General features: G+C 44.0%; 1 protein-coding gene across 2 annotated transcripts in view; it reads left to right on the forward strand.

Annotated features, from left to right (window-relative positions):
* LOC146863617 (carbonic anhydrase 9-like) overlaps positions 1-14063 on the forward strand; it is an 891039-nt gene that overhangs the window by 641046 nt on the left and 235930 nt on the right. For both annotated transcript variants that reach the window (XM_085627646.1, XM_085627648.1), the window contains exon 5: positions 7610-7702. In XM_085627646.1, coding sequence (XP_085483772.1) covers positions 7610-7702 — 93 coding nt within the window. The remainder of the gene's footprint in view (positions 1-7609; positions 7703-14063) is intronic.

The following is a 14063-nucleotide window of genomic DNA, read 5'->3' on the forward strand; positions in this document are numbered from 1 at the left end:
CTGTCTAGGCCCCCCCCCGGTTCCGAAGGATAACATCAAAAGCCTAGGGGTGTGGCTGGACAGGAATCTCTCTTTTAACATCCAGGCCACAAAGCTTTCTGCCACCTGCTTTGGACTTCTTCGGACATTGAAGAAGGTTCTCCCCCTGCTCCCAATGGAGGCAAAACAAATAGCCATACAGGGTATAATACAGTCACGTCTGGACTCGAATAACGCCCTTTACCTGGGTGCCCCAGAATACACTTTGAACAGACTGCAGTTGGTACAGAACTGCGCGGCCCGTACCTTACTGCAAATCCCCCGTAGAACCTCAGTTAGGGAGGCACTGACCAGCCTTCATTGGCTACCAGTACGAAAAAGAGTCTCTTTCAAAGTAATGTGCATTGCCCACCAGGCCTTCTGGAACTCGGGCCCCAAAATCATGCGTAGCCTAGTCAGCCAATATCACCCAGACAGAAACCTACGCTCTAGTCATGCGTTCAAGGCAACGGTTCCCAGAATTAAAAGGACCAGAGCAGGTGGAAGAATGTTCACCTTCAACGCTTCAAAAATCTGGAACTCCCTTCCCCTTCACCTGAGATCCAACCCCAATCTCGCCTCCTTCCGTAAACAACTAAAAACACATCTGTTTAAATCCGTTTAAAACTCGGTCACTATTCAGCCCCTCCTCCCTCCTCCCAGTTCTGCTATCCTCACTAAACCCCCCCATCTGGTTCCTCTAGCGCTTGGACGCCCCAGGGCAGCAACCGCGCTGTATAAATTCATTTTCATTTTCAAATTCATTTTCATTTATAAATACAGCACAAGTATGGTGTCTGAAAATCGTGTTTCTAAACACAGCACAAGTATGGTGTCTGTAAATCATGTGTTTGTAAATACAGCACAAGTATGGTGTCTGCAAATCATGAGTCTCAAAATACAGCACAAGTATAGCCTGCAAATATGAATGGGCAAAATACAGCATGGCCCTTGCTCTGTGTAAGTAACATTTTCATTATTCGTGTAAGCATAGACCAGAAAACACGCATGTGCAAAATAAACAATAAGCATAGTCCCTTCAAAACATACATGTGCAAACTAGTAAACGACAGAAAAGCCGGTTTCTGATAAAAAAAATCACGACTTAAATACAATGTAACCATAACCTCTTCAAAGTATCTACGTGAAAATGTATTATAAGCATATTTTATTTAAAATAAACATGTGAAAAACAAACCTCTGAAGGACAGTCTCTGAAAAACATGCATATGTAAAATCCAATATAAAAATAACCCTTTCAAAGCATACATGGCAAAATGTAGCAAACGCATGGTCGCTGCAAAATACGTCTGTGCTAAGTACAGCATAGTCTCTTCAAAATACATGTTATCAAGGATATAACGATAAAGGTATAGGGTGAGAAATAGTCTAGGGCATTGTAAAGAGTAGTAGAAAGAGGTTTGAGATGAGTCAGAGAGTTGAGGTGGAGTATATAAGAGAGTGGTATAGATCAAGGAATAGGGTAGTGCATTGCATATGCTGAAATAGAAAAAAAGTGATAAATATATAGATCCATAACTAAGTGGAAGATATATAGAAACATAAAGTAAGGTGGTATATGTTGATTAAAGATGCATTAAATAAACTCCAGCTTTCAACAGTTGTTGGACTTTAAATTAATTGTATTTATTATTTTTTGTATTCAATAGTGAAATAGTTAAATAGTTATGATAAAAGATTTACTTATTTATTTAGTCACTTATATACATGTTAAAAAACAGAATAATGTAACTATAAGTAATATGTGCATTTGTTTAGAAGAACTAGTTAAATATTAAACATAATTATTCTACACGTTTATACAGAGCAATACACATATATAGAACAAATAGATGCTTATATACAGAGGATATGCTGTATATTTCTGCGTACAGTGGTTATGTGGGGAAGAGTCAATTCTTGAGTAGTTTTCTGAAGATAAGGTGGTAATCCGTGGATCTTATGTTGGGGGGTAAAGAGATCCATAGTTTGCCTGCTTGAACAGAGAAGGATGTGGTTTTTCCTTGTATGTTGGGATTTTGAGGCGAGGTGCCACTCTCGAGCGGAGGTTCCTTTGTTGAATGTGTTTTGTTATTTTATTCCTGAAGAAGAGTGGTCCTGTTCCATGTACCGCTCCATGGGTGATACAAAGCAGCTTGAACATGCATCTTCTGGCAACCGGTAACCAATGCAGGGCTTTCAAGGCAGGGAAGATGTGGTCTTGAGCTTCATATGTAAGAGTAGTCTGGCAGCCGAGTTCTGAATCCGTTGTAGTGTTTTCACGGTCGTTAAAGGTGATCAGGGGTAGAGGCTATTGGCATAATCGAGTTTGGACAAAACAAGGGAGATGGTAGCTTGGACCTTGTGTGGAAATCCCAAATGGGGAAAGACTTGTTGCAGAGTTTTTATAGTAACAAAGCTGGTTCTTGCTAGTTTGTCCACTGGGGCATTCATCGATAGCTTGGAGTCCATGGTCCTTCCGAGGTTTCTTACTTTCTTCAATACTTTAGGCGGTGTTCCTAGATCATCAGGCCACACGGCGAGCAGGTAATAATGTTTCCAATTGTCACACGTGAGTATTTCCGTTTTGGAAGCATTCAATTTGAGATGGCTCCTAGTCATCCACTGATCCACGGCTCTGAGACAACTAAAAATTGGTGAGTTTCCAGTGTCTTTGGGGCATTCCAGTTGAAGTAGTATTTGCGTGTCATCTGCATAGTTATACACGTGAAGTGAAATTGATTGAACAGTGCTGGTAATGACTTCATGTCGATGATGAAAAGCATGGGCGAGAGGATAGAGCCTTGAGGGACCCCTGCTTTTGTGAAGAAGGGTTTGGACGAGAAAGGGGGGTATGGATGACATTAGCTCTGTTGCAAATGAAGGACGTATCCAGCCTAAAACAGTCCCCTCGCTAACAGTTTCATAGAGTCTTTGTATCAGAGTGTCATCGTCAACGGTGTCAAATGCAGCCGAGAGGTCCAAGAAAAGGAGTGCAGCAACTCTATTCTTCAGGTCATCCCAGATGGCAAGGAGGGCAGATTCAGTGCCTCTTCCAGGACATAATGCCTTTTGGACGTCTGAAAGTATGGCATTCTCTTCAATGAATTGTGACATCTGGGCGAACGCTGCTCTTTCTATCAGTTTGCCCAGGAAAGGTCCATTTGTAATTTGTCTGTAGTTGTCATAGTTTAGCGAGTTCAAGTTTGCTTTCTTCAGTAAAGAGCGTATGTATGACTTTTTGAGTTCTTCTGGAAAAATTCCGGTAGTTAAGGAATCGTTGATGATTCTTCTTATTGGAGGGGCAGCAGAGGTTGTTAGAAGAATTGTCTTGAAGATTTGCGGTGGACTGGGGTCCAGGAGGGCTTCCGGCAGGCCTGCTTGCTTTGACCAGGTCAGTAAATTTACTGTGTGAAATGTAAGGAACGAAGACGCTAAGTTAGGGTATTCTTGGATTGCTGTTTTGTAAAAAGGACAGTGCTGGTGCTTTGTGTCTGTTTTAAGTATGAGTCCAATGTGTTTGCTGTGGCCGTGTAATGATTTGCCAGTTTGTCTGTGAAATTTTGAGTAATGGGATGAGCTCCTTCTAGGCACTTTGGTTTACGGAAATCATTGAGAATTTTATAGAATTCTTTATTTACATATTTAGAATTTTGAACTCTGTCTGAATAGTATCTTTTCTAATAGCTGACTTGTATAATCTGTTTTCTGTAGGTGAACTTTGTCTTGATTGGCGTTTGTTTTAAGCCAGGCACGTTACAGCTTTCTAATGTTATCACTTTTATCTCTGAATTTCTGCAAGGTGCTTGTATTCTTTTATTCTGTTGTGTGGTTTTTAGTTGTATAAGGACATCAAAAGCTTCCTGTAGCCACTCATATAGTTTTTTAACAGAATATATTGTGTCTAGGTCTGTACTGGACGTTACTTGTGTTTCTAAGTGTTCCAAATTGAGTTTGTTTCACGGCTGCTAGTTAGATGCACGTACGGTGGATTTAGGTGTGTCGCTTAGTGTTTTTTCTATTGTCGAAAGCAAGCAAATAGTGGTCTGACCATGTGAAAAGAGTCCTTGTTTGAAAGGTAACTAGTTCTGTATTTGTAAAAATGACTTCTAGGATGTGTCCAGCGATGTGTGTGGGTTCGTGGACGATCTGATGCAGGTTAAGTGAGTCTAGGCCAGCGATGATTGTTTTCGGATGGGGAATTTTGGGTTTGTCAAACTAAATGTTGAAGTCACCCGGAACGCATAGCTGGAGTGTAGTGTTATCAGGTTTGAAACCATGTCTAGAGGTATGTCTAGGAATGTTACTTTAGTAGGTGGAGGTCTGTCAAGGAGCAGGAAGTTACAAGAGGAAGATGTTGTCAGATTGCATCTGGTGAAAAGAGCCACACAATCTTTTGGAGATGTTGTCAGCTTTATTGATATGCAATGTTTGTCTGAAGACAACAGCTCGGCCACCTCCTTTTTGCCTATATGATTTTGGGAGATAGTTTGAAAGCCTAGAGGAATTGCTTCCTGCAGTACTGGAGCCATGTCATCTCCCAACCATGATTCAGTTATGAATAGTGTGTCTGGTTTTGCATCAGTGAGAAGGTCATAAATGTGATGTTTGTTTTTAGAGAGCGATTGAGCATTTATTAGTAGACAGTTTAGAGAATGTGCTTTGGAGATCGTGTGACTCTGTTTTGTAGTATTTTGTTGGCTTGCAGCAGGTGTGTCCTTAGTGCTGGTATTAGCTGTATGTGGATAGCAATATTGTAGTTGTTCTGTATTGCGTTCCTCATCCAGCAGGCCTAGAAGGCATTTGGATGGGTCTGCATGTGTGGGTGGTGGAGACAGTGGTTGAGAGTGAGTTGGTGTGCTGTGTTGTTTTCGTAGTGTAACCTTGTTGTGCAGTAGACATGGAAAAGTAAAGTTGTGAGGTGTGGCACGTTGCTTCTTTTGCTTGCGTCTGTTTAGGGCAGAAGGTTTATGAGTTAGGGGTGGATGTGAAGCATGTGGGTCATGTAGTAAGGATCTAAATTGTCCAATGGATGAGAGGCGGTTAGAAGAGAGTTGCTGTGTTGCTGTCTATGTGTTAGGTGTGGTGGGAGAGAGAAAGATTGGCTTTGGAGTTTGTTCATGTGTGTAGTCTGAAAGGTGGGTGTATGTTTGTAGTTTGTGATGGAAAGTACTATAAGGTGCTGGGCTTGAGAGATGTTGTGGTGCTGGTGTGTGTGTTATGTTTTGTTTTTAAGGAGTAGTGAAAGAGGATGTGATGTATTTGTTTTCTCAGATGGATTTACTTGTATAGTGTTGCTTGTGAGTGGAAGTTGTAAGGTTAAGGGGTGGTGATGCATTTGTGAGTAGCGTGTATGTTGTATCGAAGAGGGGATGAAGTAGAGTTAAGAGTGTTTGTCTTAGACTTGATGCTGCTGGAGGTAATATGTGTGGTGCAGTGGCGTGTAAGCGTTGTGCGGTTGTGTTACTGTGGTGGAAAGAAGAGGAGGGTGTTGGTCGGAGAAATGATGGAAGGCTGAGTATAGTTTTGTTAGTGACAAAAAGGTGATCATAAGCAAAGCCTCTGCACAACATGTGTATGAAGCATGCCGCATTATCAAAACTGGCATGTGAACATTCCTGCGAAAACTACTGTGCATGGCACAGCACAAGAACAAAGCAAACACAAGGAGATGATGGACGGAGCGCTGAAACTTTTCAGACACTCACCCCCAGTCACAGATCTGGGCTGAATCCATCATCTTTCTTTAGCTCACTCTGCCACCCCAGTTCAGACACAGCTATATGCAAATCAGTCTTGACCCTGTGCCTCATGGGAACAGTACAGCCCGATCTGCCAAACCATGTCTTCCCTGGACCGGAAACAAGCTTCCTAGGACCGGTTTCTGGCTATCAGCCGTCATCAGCCAGGATAGCTTGAATCCAGTGGCAAAGTGAGCAGGGGACCCACGTCTGGGCATACCCTGCCAACTTAGGACCACGAGTGATTTTCATATAGCTGTGTCTGAACTGGGGTGGCGAAGTGAGCTAAAGAACGATGATGGATTCAACCCAGATATGTGACTGGGGGTGAGTGTCTGAAAAGTTTCAGAACTCCGACCATCATCTCCTTGTGTTTGCTTTGTTCACACTAAGTTGGCAGGGTATGCCCAGACGTGGGTTCTTTGCTCACTTTGCCACTGGATTCAAGCTAGCCTGGCTGATGAAGGGTGACATACCCTGAAACCGGTCCCAGGATGCATCCCTCCTCACAGGACCACTAGCACTTCTGATTTGCATATAGCTGGGTCTGAACTGGGGTGACGAAGTGAGCTAAAGAATGATGAAGGATTCAACCCAGATCTGTGACTAGGGGTGAGTGTCTGAAAAGTTTTGGCGCTCCGTTCACCGTCTCCTTGTGTTTGCACAGCACAAGAGCAGCCTTTTCAAAAAACATGCATGTGTAAAATAAACTTTAAGCATAATGTCTTGAAAGCAAACTTGTAAAGTACAGCATGGTCTCTGGAAAGCATGTTGCGAGAAATAATACATAAACTTACCCTCTTCAAACATGCATGAGTAAAATAGAACATACGTTTAACCTCTGCAAGTGACGCTACTGTAAATTATAGCAAACGCATAGTTTCTGGAAAAAATGCATGAGTAAAATACAACATACGTTTAACCTCTGCAAGTGACGCTACTGTAAATTATAGCAAAAACATAGTTTCTGGAAAACATGCATTTATAAAATACAATATAAACATAATCTCTTCGAAAAATACACGTTCAAAATGCAGCATAATGTGGCCTCTGCAAAACACATATGAAAAATACAACATAGATACAGACTCTGCAAAACCAGAGGTGGGCGCAATGTTTTATTCCTCACCGCCGAATTGGCAGAATTTGACAACTCTGCATTACTGTTGTAATGTTGAGTTCCTGACAAATTCCGCCAATCACCGCGTGGGAGATCTTTTATATGAGTGATTTGGCATCCCCAGTCGCGTTTTGCTATTGCGGGCGGTCGCAGGCAGAGGGATACTTCCAGAGTCTTGTGCTGCCGCTTCGGTGGATTTTGTTCTTGATTGGCAACGTGAAGGGGCGCGCGCTGTTTGCACTGACAGTTTCCCGCCCGGAGGTAGATCTGAAACCTCAGGTGTAATATGGCGGTCTATGTGGTGGTTTGGGCATTTGTTGGGCGTGTGGCTGTACTACTGAGGTTATTGTGGGGGTGTGAATGGGGTGGACTGAGAGAGACCCAGTTACCGGTGATTCAAGAAGTGATGAGTGTGTGTTCTGATCTTCGTGTTTTCTGATACGCATGGCGTTGGCGTGTTCTGTGAATCCCAGTGGTGTGTGGTTGAGTTGTTGACATGGCGGTGCTCACTGTGATGGTGTGCAGTTTTGGAGGTAGGGATGCTGATATTCTGGTGGAACATGAGTCCAGAGGTCAATGATTGGATGGTTGATGTGGTGATGACGATGCCCTTGTTATTTTGGTGAGCTGTTGGGGTGGTAGGAGTGGGTGTGGGTCAGGTGCGGGTATTCTGCACATGTATAATGTTCATCTACTAAGTCCTGTGTGTTGGTGTCTGCTGTTGTTTCAGATCCACATGGTTTACTTCTCCAGCGAGTACAGCAGCATCAAGGAGGCGATGGACAAGCCGGGAGGGCTGGCGGTGCTAGGAGGCTTCATTGAGGTAAGCGCTGGCCGCCTGGCATGAGCGGCTGCCCCATCCTTGTCACTGAGGTCTGCTGGCGTGTGTGGTGTACGTCACTTCTTCACTGATGCCCACGTGAGACCAATGCCACCCTGAGGGTAGGGCTGCCACCTTTCTCAGAGCGAAATACACGTCATTTGTTGCTGTGTCTAGAGTCTGCAAAGGCCTGGACTATAGACTACATAGGAGTTTTAACAAAATGGTACGTTTTCATTTGTGTGTTTATTCACTTTAATTATTATTCACGGATCCTTGACACAGCTCAAGGCCACATTTAAGAGTGCTCGCTGTTCATATCGGCTGTTTGAAGTATGTAGAGATCACGGCTAAAAATACCAGCTTTAGGTGGTTCTCTTTATTTTTGTGCCAGGCAGACATTAAACTACTAGTGGTGCTGGTAGAAGACCGGGCAGGTGGCATCCCTACCTGAGGGCTTCTTGTGAAGGATCCGGTGTCTTCACTTCAGGAGGACTGTCAGGGACATGTCACTGAGGTCCAGTGAAAGATCTCACCTGTAGATACGTAGATTTGCTGAAGCATCACAGAGCGGTCATACACAGCGACAGGTGTTCGAACATGCGAAGGAGTAGCATGGAGGGATTTACAGCATCAGAGGAAGGTGTACATCTACTCTTGGGAGGGGGCTTCTGTAGTTGTCTCAACAGTAGTCATGTGAAAGCAGATGCTCTCAATGAGCCCTGAGTGTCACATTTTAGAGCGTTTGCACTAACATCTCACTGCACCCCGCTATTGAGGCTCCCTTCTCAGGTACTTCTTGAAATCCTTTCTCCGCCCTAAACCAGCAAACACCTCATAACCAGACTCCCCAGTCCTGCTTCTTAGCAGGGACAGTCCCCTTATGCCAGAGAGACATGGGTTTATGCCAGAGTGATATGGGTTTATTCCAGAGAGACATGGGTTCATGCCACAGTGGCAAGGGTTTATGTCAGAGTGACATGGGTTTATGCCAGAGTGGCATGGGTTTATGTCAGAGTGACATGGGTTTATGCCAGAGTGGCATGGGTTTATGTCAGAGTGACATGGGTTTATGCCAGAGTGGCATGGGTTTATGTCAGAGTGACATGGGTTTATGCCAGAGTGGCATGGGTTTATGTCAGAGTGACATGGGTTTATGCCAGAGTGGCATGGGTTTATGTCAGAGTGACATGGGCTTATGCCAGAGTGACATGGGTCTATGCCAGAGAGACATGGGTTTATGCTAGAGTGCCATGGGTTTATGCCAGTGACATGGGTTTATGCCAGTGACATGGGTTTATGCCAGAGACATAAGGGTTTATGCCACAGTGACATGGGTTCATACCAGAGTGACATGGGTTTATGCCAGAGTGATATGGGTCTATTCCAGAGAGACATGGGTTTATGCCAGAGACACATGGGTTTATGCCAGTGACATGGGTTTATGCCAGAGTGACATAGGTTTATTCCACAGTGACATGGGTTTATGCCAGAGTTACATGGGCTTATGCCAGAGTGACATGGGTCTATGCCAGAGAGACATGAGTTTATGGCAGTGATATGGGTTTATTCCAGAGAGACATGGGTTTATGCCACTGATATGGGTTTATTCCAGAGAGACATGGGTTTATGCCAGTGATATGGGTTTATTCCAGAGTGACAAGGGTTTATGCCACAGTGACATGGGTTCATGCCAGAGTGGCAAGGGTTTATGTCAGAGTGACATGGGTTTATGCCAGAGTGGCATGGGTTTATGTCAGAGTGACATGGGTTTATGCCACAGTGACATGGGTTTATGCCAGAGTGGCATGGGTTTATGTCAGAGTGACATGGGTTTATGTCAGTGACATGGGTTTATGCCACAGTGACATGGGTTTATGCCAGAGTGACATTTATTCTCTGTAATAGATGATTAAAATGGGCGCGGGTAGCATTGGATACCGACAAGATTGAAGCTATAAATTTAACCTTACAAGAAAATACTGATAGACTTTATAATAGAACCGATCAGCAGGATGAGCTTAAAACGGTTACAGATATACACTCGTCCTTTTTTCACAGTTAGCTTCCCATTTTATATGTACGAGATCTCATCGTAAGAAGACGCCTGCTAACTCTCATTATTCCTGGTTTAACAAAAAGTGTAAGGAGGCACGGTCACTTCTGGCAGCTGAGATTAAAGCCAAAAACAATATTAATATAAGTACAGCTAGAAGAGCATAGAAGAAGGTACAGAGGGAAGCCAAAGGGAACATGTGAGGATCGCTGGCAACAGATCAATGTCGCTTGAAAACTGAAAGATCAAAAGCAATTTTGGCTTCTTGTAACAAGGGGAGACGCTGAGAGACCGAGTTCACCCGCTAATAATATCACAGCGGCAGCTTGGTTTGACCGCTTTTCCGGAATTTATTCTGGAACAGGAATGTCCTCTCCTGGAGATACTTCTTTAGACTTAACCAACTTACAAGGTAACGGAAATTTTTTCTCTGTAGCAGATATTACTGAAAGTATTAGCTCTATACTGAAAAGCAAAGCATCAGGCACAGATGGAATACCTGGTGATGTATTTCTAGCCGATATTCCTAAATGGTCTAACTATATGTGGCTATTAGTCAATGGTATAGCTCCTGGGGCCCCTATACCACCTTCTTGGCAAGGAGCGGAGGTCATCCCGGTATACAAGAAGGGGGATCGCGTGCTGCACTCTAACTACAGACTGATAAGTCTGATAGATGGGGCACAGAAAGGTTTTTCTCATGCCCTGCTCACTAAAATTACCGATTGGATGGAAGGGAATGGCATATTATCTCCCTTCCAAGCAGGGTTCAGGAAAAAGGTTAGTACTATCGATCAGGTTTTTCGTTTGACCCTTTTAGCTTGGAAGTCTGTGACAGTGGAACAGAGCAGTCTTTACACTGCTTTTATTGACTTGAGGTCAGCTTTTGAGCTTATTCCAAGGGCTACACTTTGGCCAGTACCTCATGATCAGGGGCTCCCTCACGACATTCTGGCACTTTTAATTCGTCTTCATGAAGGAAATTATGCTAAGGTACGATGGCGAGACCAAACGCAATTGACAGACCCAATAAAGGTTGTAAGAGGGGTGAGGCAGGGCTGCGTTTTAGCCCCCACCTTATTTTCACTTTTTGTAAATGGGGTGATGAATTATTTAGCGGAAGCCCATGCAGATGCCCCTTCACCGGGGAGTGTGAAAATAAGCACATTGCATTTTGCGGACGACACGCTATTAGTTTCTAAAACCCCAAGTGGCCTTCAACACCTATTAGATCGCTTCATGTCTTTCTGTGAGAGGAGAGGTTTAGAAGAAAATACCTCAAAGACAAAACTTCTGTTAATGAACCCCCATAAATCATTTAAAGGGAAACTATTACTGGGGGGGATTCCGTTGGAAAGGGTAGATTCCATTGTATACCTTGGTATAACCCTCACCGAAAAAATAGATTGGAAACAACATATCTCAAAGCTAATTCTACAGCAGAGGAAGACTTCTGGGGCTTTAATCTTAGAACATAGGTCATCACAATCTAGACCGATTGCAGCACGGCTACAGATATATGATCAGAAGTTGGTTGGCTCGGCTCTTTATGGGGCCGAAATCTGGGGATTCGATAATTTGGAGGGCCTGCTTCTTGCAGAGAATAAATTCTTAAGATCACTCTGCTCACTTCCCCAGAGTACCCCGCTCACTCCTCTACGACCAGATTTGGGCAGAACTACTATTATCGACAAAGCGAGGCTTCGACCTCTTCTTTTTTGGCTCCACATTAAAAAAACACCTGAGCTTGTCCACTATGCGATTGCTACCGAGGAGGTTTTTAAGCTAGATCGTTTTAAAAAAATTGCTTGGTTCTGTAACATCAAAACATTGCTGTTTGAAATAGGCCTGGGAAACCTTTGGGAAGAAAAGGACTCTAGCTTACTGCCCAGTAGAGAGTGGGTCAAGTCCTACTATTGGAAATGGGTGGCAGAGAGAATAGTCACACAAGTGAAAGGGGTCGGCTCACGATCGAGTTCATGGAGTTTAAGATGGTTGGTGTGTACGAGCCCTATATGGACCTTATTACTGTCCAGCAAGAGAGGAAGTTATTTATCCAATTTAGATTTGGATGTCTCCCCTTAAACTCCTTTACCGCATCATGGAATAGGGGCTCCCAAGCTAAACCAAACAATTGCCCATGTTGCCCCGAGACAGAGGAGGCAACTAAGCACATTCTCTTTGCGTGCCCTTTATATAAAAATCCAAGAACTAAATGGTTAGCCCCTGCTTGCAGACAACGAGGAACCCGCAGTCACCTAGAGGCACTACGTATCCTCAGGACAGATACAAGGCCACAAATAGCATGTGCAATGGCCAAATTCCTGCGGAGGTTTTGGTTCATTAGGAGGCAGAAGCTAAAATGAATTGAGTATATCATTAGATGAATCATTATTCCTTACAAAGTATCTAGTCCGCATTTGACGTCTTATGATCATGGCATTTTATGACTCATGTTTAAATTACAGAGAACTGAGCCACACTGTATTCCTGCCAATTATGCACTAGCCCTTTCTGTATCTTTTATGTGTTTTTAGCTTGTATGGTTTTAATATCCTGGAAGCCAGTTCTTTTAACTCGTTCTTAAGGTTTTTAATGGCTCGGGTTTTTAACATGTTTTGTTGCTGTATAAATAATGTCATCTATTTTGGCTTACACCTTCTATTATGAAAATCTTGTTTCAATGACCATACTTTTGTACGCCTATGCACTTTGATGGTCTTAACGACCGAATAAAGTTAATGATGATGATGCCAGAGTGACATGGGTTTATGCCACAGTGACATGGGTTTATGCCAGAGTGGCATGAGTTTATGCCAGAGAGACATGGGTTTATGCCAGAGTGGCATGGGTTTATGCCTGAGAGACATGGATTTATGCCAGTGACATGGGTTTATGCCAGAGAGACATGGGTTTATGCCAGTGACATGGGTGTATGCCAGAGAAACATAGGTTTATGCCACAGTGACATGGGTTTATGCCAGATAGACATGGGTTTATGCCGGTGACATGGGTCTATGCCAGTGACATGGGTTTATGCCAGAGAGACATGGGTTTATGCCAGTGACATGGGTTTATGCCAGAGAGACATGGGTTTATGCTAGAGTGACATGGGTTTATGCCAGTGACATGGGCTTATGCCAGAGAGACATGGGTTTATGCTAGAGTGCCATGGGTTTATGCCAGAGTGCCATGGGTTTATGCCGGTGACATGGGTTTATGCCAGAGAGACATGGGTTTATGCTAGAGTGACATGGGTTTATGCCAGTGACATGGGCTTATGCCAGAGAGACATGGGTTTATGCTAGAGTGCCATGGGTTTATGCCGGTGACATGGGTTTATGCCAGAGTGACATGGGTTTATACCAGTGACATGGGTTTATGCCAGAGTGACATGGGTCTCTGCCAGTGACATGGGTTTATGCCAGTGGTATGGGTTTATTCCAAACTTGTCATCAGTCACCCGTTCTTGGATGTGACTTACACTTCCTCTGGTTTTCATTACTGAGAAAACCCACCTTTTCCGGACACGTTCCTGTAGAATAATCAGGGGTGGGGTGTAGGAGAGTAGGATCTGCTTCACATGGGTACCCCCACTTTTTGCTGGTGTTTCACTGTTTTTCGACCTTAGTCTGGCTGTGGCCCTGCTAATCGGGACCACAGCCCAGCTGCTTCCTCTCTAAAATGGTTTCCATGTACATTGGGTACATTTCTAATTGGATTTCTGGAGTGCCTTATAAGCCCCTAGTATATGATATACTATGTACCTAGGGCATAGGTACCTCAGAGGCCTACCAGAGGCTGAAGCATGTTTAATGTACCCCTGGGAAGCACTCCAAAATGACACCACAGGTCTGCTACTGCAGCCTGGGTAAGGTAGTGCTTGCACCCTTTACTGTGGTATAGGCTACCTATTTCACTACCATTGGACCCACATATAAAACCTATAAGTCACTCCTATGGCAGGCCTTAACAATCCTGAAGACAGAGTGCTTGGTTTTTATGTGAGAGGGTGCCCCCGCATGAGCAGAGCCCCTCTGCAGCGTTCGGAGTACCTCCTCTGATGCTGTTTGTGGTGCAGCCTGACCATATACTCTTAAGTGCATTATAACCTCGCGGCAAATGCTAACTTTGGGATGGCTACACAGAAACATGTCGTGTTTGGTGTCAAATGCTTTGGAATACTACCCCCCCACCCGCCAGTTCTGGCGGCGTGGGTAGCATTCCACCCTTCTAGAGGGACAGACATGCTCACACTGGTCTAACCCGGTAGGACTTTCTAAAGCCCTGGCATCACAAAATGGATGC

The sequence above is a fragment of the Triturus cristatus genome, chromosome 2_1, assembly GCF_964204655.1.
Source record: "Triturus cristatus chromosome 2_1, aTriCri1.1, whole genome shotgun sequence".
NCBI classification, from domain to species: Eukaryota; Metazoa; Chordata; class Amphibia; order Caudata; family Salamandridae; genus Triturus; species Triturus cristatus.